Source organism: Scomber japonicus, chromosome 23, assembly GCF_027409825.1.
Source record: "Scomber japonicus isolate fScoJap1 chromosome 23, fScoJap1.pri, whole genome shotgun sequence".
Lineage (NCBI taxonomy): Eukaryota > Metazoa > Chordata > Actinopteri > Scombriformes > Scombridae > Scomber > Scomber japonicus.
Genome location: NC_070600.1, coordinates 19915674 through 19932719, shown reverse-complemented (window position 1 = coordinate 19932719; position 17046 = coordinate 19915674). Strand labels below are relative to the sequence as shown.

Genomic DNA, 17046 nt, shown 5'->3' with positions numbered 1-17046 from the left:
CTGCTGCTGGTGGAGGTGGAGGTGGAGGTGGTGGTGGCGGCGTCGAACAATCGAGCATGAAAAGTTAAAATCAGCTGTTCATTTGTATAAAACTTTTTTAAAAACAGCCTCTTTACTAAAAAAAAAAACAAAACCTCTGAGAAGTTATTGTATAAAAAAATACATTCATTATCTAAATGCTGGTTTGTGTCGCAGAATTGCTGATTTTTCTGTTTTTACTTAAATTTTTTTTGTGATATGAATTATAAGAAAATATAATCTGTTGCTTTTTTAAAAACAGAAAAAAGGGCACTTTTATTTTTATTAAAATCTTTTGATCTGCCGGGGGATGGGTTCAAGGTCTCTTTTATACATTCTGGTGCAGAGAGGTGGCAGCATTTAGTCCTTAAATTTCTTTAAATTCATCATTTCAAAGAATATAATTATAAAAATAAATCCAGTAAATGTTGAACTGGTTTTTTTGGAGATTTTTTTTTCTTCTTCTTTCCCCAAAAACATTTTCCTCCAGACTTTGGCTTTTAAGGTTTGACCCAGGAGTGGGGGGCGGGGGGATACTTAACTTAACTGCTCCTGCTTGTGCACAGCTTTGTGGATAATTTAACCAACACTGACTTCAGTTATATAAAAAAAGAAAAACCACAACAACCAAAAAAACAAAACAAAAAAAATAACACAATATTTGACGATTTAACCTGTAAAATAAAAAAATAAAATAATTAGTGCATTCTTGGCTGGAGTGAGTGAGTGAGTGTTGAAACCCTCGAGCGATCGAGCGAGGCTTCATCTATAGTGATAAGTGTGACATTTAATTAACAAACCTTACATCCATCCAGTTCTGTGTCGACTATCTAAAGTGACTGAGAAACATTTTAAGTTGATTTTCAAAAAAAAACAAAAAACTGAAAAAACAAAACAAAACAAAACAAAAACAGCATTTTTTTAAAAAGAAAGCCACCAAAGACTCAGGTAGGTAGGTGGGCAGACATCTGTACGACTTGTATGTATGTAATGAGTGTAGTCATACCCCCCCCCCCCCCCCCTCCCTTCCCCCCCGCTCCCCGCTCCCCACCCACCAGGCCAAAAGTCATTGTTGGCTGCTACTGAGACTTTTATCTCGGCTGATAACTCTCCTCTTTATAAAATACAAACTGTACACAGATCCGACAAACATCACCAAATTTTTTTGTTTTTAAAAAATACCTACATATAAACACCATGTACAAGAAATTCACAAAGCAGAACTGTGTTTGTTTTTTCTTTTTAAAAAAGGAGCTCTTCCTCTCTTCTTCTTCTTCGTCTTTTTTTTTCTCTCTTTATCCTTATTTAGAAAAATAGATTTAAAAAAAAAAGGACCTCCCAGGATATAAAATGCCCAAAGAGAGAGAGAGAGAGAAAGAGAGATAGATAGAGAGAGAGAGAGAGTGTGAGAGAAAGAAAAAGAGAAAGAGAAGGAGAAAGAGAAGGAGAAAGAGAGAGAGCGAGAGAGAGAGAGAGAAAAAGAGAGAGAGAGATATGGGGCTGTGCTGATATCTTCTCGCTGAGTGGTCGTCTGGCTGCAGCAGAGGAAGAAGAGGAGGAGGAGGAGGAGGAGGAAGAGGTGATGAAGGTGGGTTTTTTTGGGGGGGGGGGGTTGGGGGGGTTATGGTCCTATAGCGGCCGGTCCTTGTCCTGAGTGACACGCTGTGTGTAGAAGAGGATGTAGGCCTGAGCGCGGCACACCTCCTCCACTGAGCACACATTCATCTTAGAGTCATTACAGTGAACCCAGAAGCCTGCAGCACACAGAGAGAAGACAAGGAGATAAATATATGAATGAATGAATGAAAAGAAAAGAAAGAGAGTTTGCATATTTAATCTATCTGGATGAACGTCCTGTAAACATATTTTTATGAGAGTCAGCTGCTCAAACATAAACGTTATGTAACAGATTAAATTAGTTTATGACTTTATTATAGTTATTATAGTTTCTTGCATTGAAAACGTCATCATCCAGAAACCTAAGTGTCAGATGTACGAGTGTCCTTGAACGCACCATTAGGTTGGAGTTTTCATGCTTCCAAATTGAATTAATATACAAAGATTTGATTAATTTAAGAGCTGCAATGATTATCAATTCATTGATAAGTTGCCAACTGTGAGTTTTGTTAAAGAAACCTCCAATTTTAATTTATTATCATTTGTTAGTTTTTTTGTCATTTTTTTATGCAGGTTCAATAAAGTCAGCTAAATAGAATTTATACTGTATTGAATGCTTTGAAATTATTGTCATTTTTTTCTTGACTACAGTTAATTCTGCTGCTATAGAGCAATGATTTACTTCACAGGATCAATAAAGTACATCTATCTATCTATGTATCTATCTACCCATCTATCTATCTATCTATCAGTTAAGTAACGTTTCAAATCCGATAATTAGAGTTTATACTGTATTGAATGGACAGAAAGCAGAAAATCAACCAAAATAATTAAAGATTGCAAAACAGTCAGCAGTCAAATTTGATAAAATGATCGTTAAAAAAATATGCTAAAACTATCAGATTATATTCAGTTACCTACAATTTAATCAGAATGAGAGTTTTATTTGCCATGTATATAATAATGATTATATAGTTTGTTGCCTGTGGGGCAGATTTAAGTTTTTATAATCAGCAATAACTCAAAAATTAGGTTTTTATAGTGCAAAGACTCAGATTTTGATCATAAAAATTGTTTAATGTTTTTCACTTTAAGGGATACTACAGTAATTGTACTTTAAGTTGGGATACTTAAAGAGACGGATTAAAAGCTCATCCTGACTAGTGAACTGTACTTTAGTAATAAAAGTTAAATGGTTAATAAACATGAGAATATTTCAGCTTCTAATGATCAGATTCTATCTAAAAACAAACTACCGGTAAATCTGAACAGAGAACTATTTGTTTTAAAGACTGTGAACGCACCTCCTCCTGTGTTGTAGCAGTAGGCAGTGTAGTGGCCAGAGCCGAAGCCCTTCCCATGATGCATCACCACAGCAGAGAGTTCGTAGAGGAAGTGCTTTGGGCGCGGCGAGCCCGTGGAGCCGGGGCTGCTGGGACTGGAGCACGGGACGCCTTTGGGTGACGGCTCCATGCAGCAGTACGGCTCCATGTTGAGAAGCTGGTCGAAGCTGACGTGGACTCCGATCTTCTCCCGGTGGTTCCGCCCGGACCACCTGAGGACCGATCACAAGTCGGGGAGAGAGAGAGTGAGCGGACTAATCACAGCAGAGCGTTCAGTGAGAGTCGTGACAGAGTGAGTGAGGGTCGTCCTACCTGAAGCGTTTGAGGTGAAGCCGCAGCACCTGAGGCAGTTTGTGGACCATCAGCTGTTTCTGTGCTTTGGTCAGGATGAGGGGTTTGGAGGAGGTCCGCCGTCGAGCAGCTGCAGAGAAGAAGAAGAAGAAGAAGAAGAAGAAGAAGAAGAAGGAGAAGAAGCAGGAAGAGGAGAAGAAGGAGAAGAAGAAGGAGGAGGAGAAGAAGAAGAAGGAGGAGGAGGAGGAGGAGGAGGAGGAGGAGGAGGAGCAGAAGAAGCAGAAGAAGAAGAAGAAGAAATAGAAATATTACTCCAAAAGCCGCGGCTCAACTCATCTTTGTAGCTACTCAAGAGAAACATTGGAGGAGGATAGATTTGGGTCCTTACATAATGTTCAGGGTCAAATTTGAACCATTTTTATTTGAGAGCTGTAAAAAAACAACTTATACACTCAGGTTCCCCTTATTTAATCAGACATCCCCTTTATTAAAATCAAAGAGCCCCAGACTTGATTAAAAATATCTTCCCCCTCTCTTCTTGTCATTAGTTCGATTCGGCCCCTAAAACAACACAGACTAGACGCCTTCCAAGTGTCTCAATATCATACTACATCCTGTTGTAGTTGCCAAACATACCCATACTAGTCAGCATGGTATCGTAACATCGTTTACAAGAGCACCAACTTCTTCCTCACATCTCCAGCAGGTGTCACTGTCCTTTAGTTTTAGTTTGGCTGATGTACTGAGTGTCTGTTCATCAGTTTGTGCTTCACTGGAACAGTTGGGCCTTTTGTTATTATCATTATATAAATAATTGAGGGGGGGGGGGGCAAGAGTTGATAATAAAGAGACAGATAGGACTATGAGGACTATATTATTACATGTTTGACTGGTCTCTATGGAGATAATTAATGGAAATATTCAGCCTAAATCATCTTTTTTTTTGCTGGATGATCTTATTTTTTTTCCTTTGTGCCGACAGACTCAAATAAATGAGGAGGCTGTTTTTATTTTTTATTCACACGGAGCTGAAGTCACTCTGAATGCTGCTAGTTTAATATTTAGTCTCTCATATCATTAATCTCTCTCTTTCCCTTCTTATAATATTTAGACAAAAAGTTTCAACATGTTTACTTGTAGTTTGATGATGTCACCACAACAATTCATTTTGTAGTATGTGGATTAAAGTTGTATTAACAGCAGTTTATGTATACTTGATCATTTTTCCTAATTCAAGTTTAATATATGCTTTTTTTAAGTATATATTCATAGCTAATTATAATTATTACCAGTTAATTTTACACTGACATGATTTTTCACAATAAAGTTTATCCTTAAACTGTAAAATATCATGGCCTCCATAACATATCTTTGATAAACACACTGGAGGGATCACTCCTAAAAAATGTGTGTTTATCTATATATTATTAGATCATCGCCCAATATATATAAATATTGGCCCCCGAACCCTTAAAATCCAGCATCAGTCAGGCTCTAATATATATATATATATATATATATATATGAACATCTACACAATAAGTCAATACATAAGTCAGTAAAATAGATAAATAAATAAAGAGATAGAGTGAGCAGTGTACTAGCAAATAATAAAATCTCACAGATAGAGAGACATCACAGCACACACTGAGGGATATAATTAATAGTATAATAGTATCGCTCAGGTTTTTGGGTTTAATGCTAATACAGGGAACGAGAGAAGCTGCTGCCATCTTGCATCTTATTAAGTCAAAAGCAACGTGGGAACCCCCTTCTTTCTCTTTCTCTATCTTACGCTTAAACTTTCCACAGAAAAACTACATTTGATAATTAAGGAAACATTTCTATTTTAACCCTGTCTCCTGTTTTAAAGGGTAATAGGATGCATGATTTGGAGTTTCATGTAGACTTTAGATGAGGAGATAAATATTCCTTTAACCTCTATCACTATCAAACATATTTCTAGGACATGTTTATTCAAGATTAGCACAAGAAAAAACAAATCTCATCATATTTATAGATGTTAATGGGTTCATATTGATGTGAACCAAATCTTTAAAAGCCTCTAAAGTTAATCTAGCTGAAAAACAAAGTGTGTGTGTGTGCATGTGTGTGTGTGTGTGTGTGTGTGTTTGCATTACTGGACTCACAGTTGCACTGGTCACAGGCGTAGATGTTTCCCTCCAGCGCTTCGGTCTCTGTAAACTTGGCGAGCATTTCGGTGAGATGGCACGAAGCCTGCGCGGCCGACTCCCTGCTATTGCTGTGATAGCGCTCGGGGAACTCCAGCGACAGATCCCAGAAAGGCTCCACAGTGTTGGAGCGATGGTCGCATGCCAGACACGTCACCTGAATACGTGAGAGACGGAGGGGAAACGATGAAGGAGGGGCGGTTAGGGGTTAGGGGATTCACAGAGGACGGCATGGTGGTGTGTTATAACTTTAATCTGACCCTAACCCTTTAACCTACTTTTATGGCGCTGACAGTGTCGTATTTCTCTATTAGAGCTTTTTACTGTCTCAAAAAGTATAAAAAGTGGTGATACTCTGAGATCCCCAAAAAACCCTCGCAGACACAGTCCTCTATTCAGCGAGAGCAGGTGTCTCAGTGCGTGCTCTGCCTCTACAAGCACACACTCATCTCTTGTCCTCAGGCTGACTCTCTGCACTCGCGCTGCACTTCGTCCTCGTCCGTCCATTGAAACCAAGAGATGATGAACTTTGTAAGAACTCCAACTTTACAGTTTCACGCCCTGAAGTCTGAATAATATCATATTTATCGGCTAATTCTGTGTCTGCTGGTGTCACAATAAGACTTTCAGGATATAAACAAGAATAAAGTAGATTATTTTTATTGCAGAAGCACGTCCTGAGACTTGAGTGAGATTATTATTTTTAATTTGAGATCTTCGAGTGGGCTGACACATCATATTGTGGCTTAATCTTTTATTCTGTTTTACTGGGTTAGGGTCAGTATTGGAAGTTGAACCTCTAAGAATTTTAAGAACACAAAGTCAAATTTAATCAGAATTTTTTAAAACACAGTCAAAGATGAAGATGTCTGTCGAAGGTGACTGCAGGTGTGTGTATGTGTGTTTGTGTGTGTGTGTGTGTGTGTGTGTGTGTGTTTGTGTGTGTGTGTGTGTTACCTGGCTGAGCAGCTGGCCGTGGAAGATAGTGTTGACCACGCTGAGAACCTGTTTGATGAGTCGTTTCTGTGTCTGCGACACTCCCGCGTTGGTCGTGTACTGGCCCGTGCTCTCCAGCTCGTGCTGCACCTTGTCCAGCAGCTCACACAGGAACTCCTGAGCGTCCTGCTGAGCGTAGCCGCGGAACGCCGGGATCAGCTGCCACACCGAGTGGAGCATGGCAAAAGGCGAGACCAGCGCCCACTTGCCCGACCACATGACCTGAAACAAGGTGTGCAGCTCGTGGCAGAGAGAGATGTGCTTCGAGCTCGGCTCTTTGGGTTGAATCAGCTCCATGCTGCGGCCCCGCGAGGCCCCGCCGCTCAGGCCGGCCCCGGAGCCCGAGCTGGCCTGGAACCCCCTCCTTTGGGCGAGGGGGAACTGGGAAGAGGTCTTGCCTGTGAGTTGGCCGTGGACGGCAGATGCCAGTAGCTCCAGAGCCTGAGTGAGGTCCAGGCGCAGGAAGCACTCCCTGAAGACGAGCAGGTGGCTCAGAACCTGCAGGATGGAGTTCATATAACAGGTGTTGCCCAGATTCCTCAAACCCGTCACTCCGGGCGTTACCGTGGGACGCCGTTTGAACGGTGACCCGCCCTGTTTGGTGCTCTGCTTGTGGCGGACAGGCGTCTGGGCGTGACGGGGGGTTGCTGATGACGGTTTGGGTTTAGATCTGGTGGTAGAAGAGCGGCTTCGGGTTTTAACTGTTGGTTGGGGCTTTTTTGTGTTTTTTGTTTTCTTGGGGGTGGGCGTAGCGGGGCTTTGAGTCCTCGGCCTTCGGGTGATGGATGACGGCACGGGGCTTCTTGTCTGGTTGCGTGAACGAGTCGTCGGTGGTGTGACCGCCGCCTCCGCAACTCTCTGGCTCTTCCGACGTAAGCGCCGACTCTTCCTGAGGGGGGCGTTCTCCAGCTCCTCCTGCAGCTGCCTCTTCATAGCCCGTCTCCTCTCCCTCGACTCCCTTTTCTGCTCCTCCTCCTCCTCCCTCTTCCTCTCCTCCTCCTCCCTCTTCTTGCCGCATTCAGTGAGTCCGAACCAGAAGCGGAAAACGCGTCCCATGAGCGCCCTGCGGCGGTGCCAGAGGGCGGTAAACATCCTGTCCTCGTCTCTTAGCTGCAGCTCACGGGCGCCAGATGGCATGAGTGCGTCGGGGGCGGCGCTGGCGGAGCGGAGGGTGCGCCCGCTGCGGGTGGTGACCTCATAGCGTTGGCTCTGGATGGCGCTGAGTGTGCTACGAAGCAGCTTGAGGTCTCCGGTGGCGTTGTCATTCAGGACGTAGTCGTCGCACAAGTAGCAAAAAACATAAAGTTCGTTCACCTCCATCGCCAGCGGGTGGTGCTGCTGCTGGAAGTGTTGCAGGGCGTGCTCCTCGATGTAGCGTCCGCACGCCACATGAGCGCAGCCCAGACACGCCCATATCGACTCTGAGGTGTTGCAGTCCACGCAGTGCCACTTCTGGGGGTTGAGGATGGAGTGGTCTGGGGCCAGGCGCAGCCGCCCCACATGCTTACACCTGTCCATTACACACGCCCAACCCGCCGCGCTGGCTGGCCGGCCGTGTGTCAGTCAGTAACTGACCGTCTGTGTGCAAGTCCGTGCGTGCGTGTCAGCGTTTCACACCGGCTTTCATATCACCATGGCGACCACGGTGAGCTTAGAACAGGGCATGGTGTTGTCTGCGGAGGGACAGAGAGGACACGTTCGGTTAAAGAAGATGAGTTGATTGAATAAAGAGAAGGTGATTAAAAGAAAAGAAAGGCTGAACTGACAGAGAAAGTCAAGTAAGTCCCGTCCAACCTGGAGTCAGAGCTCAACGTCATTATCATACCTATATCAAGATATGAACGTTCATATTTCAATGCAGCAAAACACTCGCGTTTTCACAGTTCTTACATTTAAAGTATTGTTGCAGATGTTTCATGTTTAATTTTTTATTTCAATGCATCTTAAGACAGTTATTGTTCTGTAGTGATTAATAAACTATTTTGGTGAGTAGCTGCAATGTAATGTCCATTTATTAGTATTATTATACTGTTTTGTTTAAGAATGCTTAATTTTCCCTGTTGCTACACTTACTCTCCTCGTCACTCTCCTGTTACAAGACTAACACGGACATTATGATGTTCCCGACCTTCACTTGAGGAAATGTTCATAAACTGAACCTCAGATCTGATCTATAAAAAAGAACATTATGACCTCCAAATATCCTCTTTTATGATTCACAGCTACACACACTAAACAATCTGGCTGCCAGATAGCAGAGCAGGCGTTAATGTTTCCACATAACCTGCTTGATAAAAAATGACTGTTCAACAGAAAACACTGTTAGACCCGGATGTTACAACACCACACAAGACGACTTTTAGAGCTTTTCATTAGAGTTTAAATATGAAATAAAAGATCTCAAGAGGATTTCACAGGTATATAAACTCATTTTCTTTAAATATATAAAATCTCTGAGAGACAGCTGAAGTGGCACAGAAGCTCCCGAGCCTCTTTATGAAAGTCTTATTCATAAGCTTCCTGAGACTTGTTGGAGAATATTTATTAAATTATGGATTTTAATTGAATTCAAAAAGGAGGAAACGACTCCACTCAGACAGTCTCAGTCTCAGCAGCAGACTCCACTTACAACCTCTTCCTGCTTTTTATTCACATTTCTGAAGTTGATGTATCACAGCTAAAGGAAAGATGTGCAGGTTGTTATTTAAAGGGCAGATTCACAGTTTTTCAAGCACGTCTTAAGACAACAGTAAGGGGAGAAAATTAACATTAAAGCAGTTTTTTTTTCTTGCTGTAATCATTCCTCCTGTTCATAATGACCATTAGAAGATCCTTTCATAATGTTTCTCTGTGCTAAAAAATGTATTTAAAAGTTTTTGTGAAGCTAAAATGAAGCTTCAGCTATCCAAATGAGTCAAATCAAGTAGATATATTAGAGTCATTTATTAGAGTTAGAGTCATTTTAGTGCCAAACTCCCTTTTTTTGTTACTATACTTCCACTACAGCTCAACAAGGATGCTAAAAAGACTGTAAATGTGTCAGATATCCACTTAATATGACTAATTCAGACTGTAGAGGTATCATAAAAGCTTCACATCTACTTTTAAAGGCATTTTTTACACTAAATATCACTTTAAATCACATTTTAACGCACATTTAATATCCAGTATGAACAGAAAGAATGATTACAGCAAAGAGAAAACCTCCCAACTGTTGATTTAAGACACACTTTAAAAACTGTGAACTCATCCTTTAAAGCCTCAAACTTCAGAAATGTCCCACTTTCTTTCTCCTCTTCATTTCATAAACCACGAAAAAAAAAAAAAAAAAAACACTCACAGAACAAGTGAGCGTGACTCAAAAGCGTGCAGGTCAGCGTGGGCGTTTGTTTAGCAGTGCTGTGGCGTGTGTGGGCATGTTTGTTCAATAAGGGTTCGTCACAGTTGTGTTAAAAACCACCACGAGTGTGTGTGTGTGTGTGTGTGTGTGTGTGTGTGTGTGTGTGTCTGTAGCCGCAGACCGGGATATAAATAAATAATCACTGCTGCTGCGATAGTCCCAAACTGTCCCACGGGGGTAGACATACACGCCAGAGTAAAGATAACTAAATGACGGAGGGTTACATACTTTGAGCTGAATCATCAGGTGGTACCGTGATTATAATGATAATAATAATAATTAAAATGATAAGAAAGTATATTTATAAAACCAGAGATGACAAAGTGCTTTACAAGGCTGAAATGAGAAAGAGATAAAAGCAAACACATGTAGATACATTTCACAAAACTGAAGGAATTAGAAGTTAAATTTAATTTTTTAGGACCAAAAATAATCAAATATTTTAAAAAGTTGTTCAAAAGTCAAATTGTCCTAACAGTAAAATCTCTTCTCTCCTCTTGGGTCTTAAATCTGGACTTTAGAGGACTGCCAACACGTTCCTGTCTGTGCTGGTTTGATAAAAGCCAAATAATCTACATACGCAGCCTGGAGCGACGCCATGAAGAGCTTTAAGCCAAAATCTGTAAAAATCATTTCAGTAATAAACTAACTACGACATCTTTAAAGGGAAATCAAAACCTACATGTTCAGACTGGCTTTTTATTAATATAACAGTTTATAGTATTTTAATAAATATATTCCATTGTGCTTGTTTTTTGATGTTTTATTTTGTTAATGTATTTATTTTACACTCTTATCATTTTATAGTTTTATCTTTCAGTTTTAATTGTCTATTTCTTTTGTCTTTTAATCTCTCTCATTATCTAACTTTAGTCTTTTTTTTTTACTTAAACTTTTAAGAAAACTTTTCTCTTATTCTCTCTTTAATTATTGAATTAACTATTTAAAAAAAATCTATTTAATAATTTATTTTGTACTTATTTAATTAAAAATTTTAAGCATTTTTATTTTCTTTTGTGTGCATTAGTCTCCAGTTTTATCTTTTAAAATGTGTATTATTTTTATTTATTTATTTTGTCACTTATTCTGTGTTATTATTATCAGCTTGTCAATCAGCTTACTGTATTTTGAACTACACTAGTCTGTATGAAAGGTCATATATAATTAAAGTTTGATTGATTTATTGATTTAATGACATTAAGAAGGAAACAATATGACGTTTTTTTTTCTGTATAATTTTAGTCTATGACTTATTTTCTGATTTATTGCAGTTAGGAAACTATGACAGTAGAAGTGAGAAAATGAAAGTATGTATGAGCTCAGATATGAGATATGAGAAAGGACTTTAGTAATACTTCTTAGATAATAAAAAGGTTTCGGAGGTTTGAGTCAAATAAGACACAGAGGTTTCTCAGAGAAGACTTTTAGTGTAGTTAGAAAATAAAGATCTTAGTTTTATCTGGATTTAATTGAAGAAAGTTAGCAGATATCTAAGTTTTTAATGTCATGATGAGAAGCAGTGAAGATGCAGGATAACTTAGCATCTCTGTTAAATCATCCTCCATCAATAATGTGCTGTTTCTTTTTATTCCCTCAGTTTTTTTGGCTGTGTTGAGCTTCACTGTGCAGAGTTTGACAATAAAAAGCCGGTTTTCGTTTCTTTTCATTACCTTGTTTTTTTTTCATAGTGTCTTTTCACCTTTATTTTTTGTTAAATGTATTTCCTGTATTACCCGTATGCTTGTTAATCCATATGCATGAGGTTTGCACATTTAAAAAAAAAAAAAAAAAGCTGGTTTCACATTCATCTGAAAGACGACAGTGTCTCGGAGCTCATTGGCGGCGATACGAACATGATTTATGACATCACAACTAGTCTGAAAGCAGTATTTATAGTCTGAGTCTGAGTCCAGTATTTAATTTGGACGAGTGTGATGTGGTAACTCGAAGGCTCTGGTGAAACACAAACACAGAAGATAGTGGTGAAATAAAACAGAACGAACTTTAAATTAAAAGCAATTAAAGTCTAATTAGAGACAAAATAAACAAGCTGCTGTAGCTCCAAGTCACGGACAGAGCGTCTCTAACGGGGACAATCCACCAAACCAGCATCTACTAAGAGGCCTGAAGTGATATTTGCGTTTATGTTTACGTGTTGTTTCTCTGTCTGGCTGCACTTTTCCCTCAGAGAGTGTTTGTTTGGAGGCTCGTTCAACAAGCTGAGCTGCAGGACGAGACGTGTGTTCATGTTTATAAGAAAGTTTTGATGATGTGGACAGAGGCTAGTTTAAAGGAAGACAGTATCAAGCCTCATGTTTCACTTTAATTTAACAAATAAGTTTGGGATATTTTCTGTATTTTAAGATTTTATTTAAACATAATCACCTTGAATAATGTTGTAATTGAGGATCATGTGTGAAGGTCCTTGCTTTAAATGTTTTTAAGGTAATGAACTGAAATGTTTTTTAAAAAGGAAGACAGTATCATGCCTCCTCCTGTTTCACTTTAATTTAACAAATGAGTATTAAATATTTTATATGATTTAAGATTGTATTTAAACAGAGGACACCTTGAACGTTACTGTCATTGAGGATCCAATAAAGGACTCAAAACTGAAACTGTGAGTTTTGTGAATCATTACACCTCTTAACGACATCTTAGGTCCAGCAGGAAAGCTTTAAAAATGAACTAAATCTGCATATTTATAGATTCTGGAAATATCAAATGAGGGTGAGAAGAAGAAGATAATGTCATTTTAAGGATATTAACATGATCATTTAAAGATCCGCCCCTCTAGACATGTGTTAAGACATTTGAGAAATACTCTTACTTGGAACAATAATGTGTGTCTGACATGTTCTTCCCCACTAAATACATAAACTCTGAGCTGCTGCTGCTGCTGCTACTTTTATCATGATTTTAACTATTTATTATTTCCCTCAGGGTCTTACTGTAACGCCTCTTTTTTTTTAACAGTACGCAACACTGCTCACTTTGTTCTTCTTCTACTTTATTATAATTTTTTTTTACTGTCTTTCATTCTTTTACTTGTACCTACATGGCTGGAATGGCAATAAAAAATCCTTGAATCCTTAATTTTGATGTTAAAATCTCCGACTTCCATGTAAAGTCTATTCTCGGTGTATGTGAGGCTTCATATTTCCACCTCACGCTTAAACGTTGGACAAGAACTGGCTTCCAAATTATTTGTGATCTCAGATATGAAATAGGACTTTAACAATACTCAAAAGATAATTAAAAGAAAAGTTTTGAGGTTCGAGGTTGGAGTCAAATAAGACGCAGAGGTTTCTGACTAAAGACGTTTGCGTAGATGGAAAAGAGACGAGAGGAAAAGAGAGGATTTTAAATCTATATGCAGACTGACACATAAAAAAAGTATAATTATGACATTAAAATCCTTAAAATGACACATAATCCTTCTTATTCATTAAAATATATGCACAATCTATGAGCATGCAACTATATTTTATCTCAAAAGTGTAACTACTACATTGCTATTTATAGCTTTATAAAGCCTTTACTCACTGTCTGTGCATTTGAAGCTTCATATTTCCACTTCACTCTGCAATATTTGACCCTAATTGGCTTTTCAGATTAATTGTGGTGTTTAAATATTAAGGCTCTTTGATGCACCCGCTTAAAAAAATTTGCATTTACAGTGAGCTCAAGCCAGACACTTCTGCACATATATCACTCTACACCCAAACTGTAAGAACAAGCAGGAGGGAAAAACACATATTTGAGTGACACAAATTATTATAAAGAGTTTTTTTTTTTTACATGCATACAGGAGAGGAAGAGGAGGAAGAAGGAAGGGAGCATGATTTAAGTTTAACTAGCACTGTAATGATTATCTAACTTTATCCATTATCCTTGCAGCAATCACCACTGCACTGACCTTTACATATAAAAAGAGATTGAGTTGATAATAAAGCAGGGAGTGGCGTCAAATATGACAAACAGTGTATTGAGAGGAGGAGGAAGGAGGAGGAAGAGGACGAAGGGGTTGTTTCTTCAGACTTTATAAGTTTTTTATCAGCAAGTTAGCGCGCCTTGCTTTGGGTTTGTCCTTGTGGCTGCATGGTCTTAAAAAATAAAGCCATTGCAAGTATGGTAGTATGAGTGAGTCAAGACTTTAAACTAACTGTGACACATGATACGAGTAGTGGAGAAACAGCACAACTTATTTAGATTAGCCTGTAATTGATGCAAATATACTGAAATTATCATGCACCAAAAAAAAAGGATTAAAACTGATTTAAACCCCACACACGCACACACATACACACACACATTACAATACATGTCTAAAAACATAAGCAGCATGTGCACACACACGTATAAACAGCGTTATAATTAGTACTATATCATATTTATTAAAGGAGATTAGTGAAGCACCTTTTAGCTGCTAATGTTAGCCTAGCTTAGCTCAAGGCTAACAGCGGTAATCCTCCAACATGTTAGCCGGAGGTCAGCTCCTGGAGCCCGGGTTAGAAGCTCCACAATGAGCCCCCCCACCACCACCACCTCCAACACACACTCACACACACACACATACACACTTACACACACATATACACACTCATACACACACAGGTCTGCTGGATGTGTGTGTTGTTTTTAAAAACCTAGAGGATTACATGCACATGCCGGATACACTGTTACACCTGTGATGTGTTAAAACAACAACAACACAACATACATTATATTAAAAATAAAATTTAAGACTTGTCCATGTGGAGAAAAAGGAGGAAACCAGCCTACCGAGCCTCTCCTTCACGGCAGCAGCAGCTCCTCTGTTTCTTAAATGATCGCCATCTTGTCAGTGCCCTGTGTCGCGTGGTGCTGGCTCGAGCGCGTCCTCGCTTCGTGACGTCATTGTTGTTGTTGTTGTTGGTGATGACGATGATGAGGATGATGTAAAAAGTTTAACTATTTCTACATATTGAAAGTAGTACTGAAGTATATCATTTTGAGGGTTTTTTTGTTTAACTTAAGTTGAGTATTGTACTTCCACTCTACTACATTTCAGAAGGAATTATTGTACTTTCTGCTCCACTACATTTATTTTGACAGCTTTAGTAACTTTTCAGATAAAGATTTGACATCAATAGATAATATAACAAAGTCTCTAAAGTCCCTCTAAACTTCTCACATGGTTTCTCGACGTATTACAATAAGCAGTGTGTAGTCAGGGTCACATTTCAGATGTCTATGAGTTGTTAACAGCTCCACTAAAATAGTGATTTTTCCCTCTAAATTTCTCTCATGGATCCAATATTAGAGAAAAAGTTACAAACTGAAAATACATTTGTGTATCAGAACTTTTTTCTTTACTACTTTAACTACATCACTCATAATACTGCAGTACTTTTGCTTGATGGGATTTCTTCATGTAGGACTTTTACTTGTAATATAGTATTTTTACAAACTGTATTGGTACTTTTACTTAATTAAAGGATCTAAATACTTCTTCCACCACTGTAAACTAGAGGTTATTACACATACTGTATGACCCAGTTACACTAGTAACAAGTATCTGCGTACTTCTTCCACCACTATTGTAGGCTACTGAAACATTTAAGGGGGTAATAATGAAAATCACTGCTTTGCACTGATGGTGAAATAGATGTAGTTTAATTTTATACCACTAGATGGTAGTGTCTCATCATTTACACTCACAGCCTCAATGACTTTATTAACATGGCTTTTATTCATAAACTGATACACAAAATTCAGAGTTTAAAAAAGTAAGAATGATACTCACATTATGAAAGTGGAGAGTAAGACCTACTGTAAGTGCATACAAGTACAATGAGGTATTAAATCTGTGTATTGACAGTAAGTTTGATGCGAATATACCTCTGCTTCACTATATTTCACTTAAATATTGTAATTTTTTTTCCACTGCAATTATTTATTACACATTACTTTGCAAATTCATATTTTACATGCAAAACAGATGATTAGTTTATTCAAATATGACATCATTTTATAGTTTAAACTATCCAACAGTATATAAAGTAGTTCAAATGTCTTTACATAATAATTAAGACTATGATATATACAACACTGACAGGGACTGTACTGGCGATATGACTACTTTGACATGTGATATATTGAGTATACTATTTTTTAACATTTTGAATGCAAGACCTTTGCGTTATATGGAGTTTTTTTTTAACCTGGAGCAGCTACTTGTACTGTATCTAAATACTTCCTCCACATCTGAAGTCACACTGTCAGTAAAAAAAAAACCTTCACCGGGGCAAAATGGCCGTCTTTTGGACGTAATGTGATCATGTAAACCTGCCAGTTTTGTCTTAAAGCCCTTTGTCAACCATTTTCAAGGATCACGTGTGTGTGTGTGTGTGTGTGTGTGTGTGTGTGTGTGTGTGTTACCTGTTGCCCCATGTCCCTGAGGCTGTACTTTTTAGGGAAGTAGGTATTTTAAAGTCCTATGTGCTGGTGTGGGATGCAGGTGTAGCGCTTCATGCTGGTTAATGGGGGCTGGTGGCACTCAGTATGTACAGTAGATCTTATCAGTGTTTTCATAAAACAACACTTTACTGTCTGTTGTGCAGATTTAAGTCTCAACTGCACCCCTGCCAACCATAGCAGCACGAAATATGATAATTATATGCTATATTATACATAAATATTGTGTCAGTATTAGAGCAAAAGCATAAGAGAGAGAAAGAGAGGGGAGGGGGAGTTTATAGAGCATCCTTGTATAAATATCACAGTCATTTCTCATTAGGTAAACATCTCAATGAAGCGATGAAGGGTGGAGTAGATTTTCATCGAGGAAATTCTGCCTGAAGGAGGACTATTAATCTCAACACACGCACTTCGACTGCATGTAAGGAATCCCTCTCATGTACCGATTAGTGGGCAACTGATCCACACAAGCCTTCTTAAACCTGCACCGAGCAGCCAGAGTGTGTTAATAGGTGTGTGTTTTAATGCAAGTGTGTGTGTGTGAGAGTGTGTAATATGTGTGTGTGTGTTATTAGCGAGGAGAAAGACGATGGTTTGTGTGAGAGAGATTAAGGGGCGTTTGTGAGTGACTTAGAGAAAGAGGTATGTGTTGATGTGCCATGCGATGCCTGTGAATGGACTCTAATGTTTTTCTCCCTCTATGTCCCCGGGCCTTTACCGCCTTCAT

At 38.9% G+C, this 17046-nt stretch overlaps 1 protein-coding gene across 1 annotated transcript; it reads right to left on the bottom strand.

Annotated features, from left to right (window-relative positions):
- Window positions 1-1647: 1647 nt before the first annotated feature.
- usp44 (ubiquitin specific peptidase 44) lies at window positions 1648-14680 on the bottom strand. Its single transcript, XM_053314153.1, has 6 exons — window positions 14643-14680; window positions 6419-8130; window positions 5420-5618; window positions 3291-3399; window positions 2940-3190; window positions 1648-1772 (listed from the first exon to the last, which is right to left on the bottom strand). The coding sequence occupies exons 2-6, from the start codon at window positions 7973-7975 to the stop codon at window positions 1648-1650; spliced, it is 2241 nt and encodes a 746-aa protein (XP_053170128.1). The 5' UTR covers window positions 7976-8130; window positions 14643-14680.
- Between the last annotated feature and the right edge of the window lie 2366 nt (window positions 14681-17046).

Excerpts from the sequence above, each read along its gene's own strand:
- usp44 (XM_053314153.1), bottom strand. The coding sequence starts at position 7,975 with ATGGACAGGTGTAAGCATGTGGGGCGGCTGCGCCTGGCCCCAGACCAC. Across the intron at positions 3,400-5,419 it reads CGCCTGTGACCAGTGCAACT|CTGCTCGACGGCGGACCTCC; the intron begins GTGAGTCCAGTA and ends TCTTCTCTGCAG. Across the intron at positions 1,773-2,939 it reads CTGCTACAACACAGGAGGAG|GCTTCTGGGTTCACTGTAAT; the intron begins GTGCGTTCACAG and ends TGTGTGCTGCAG.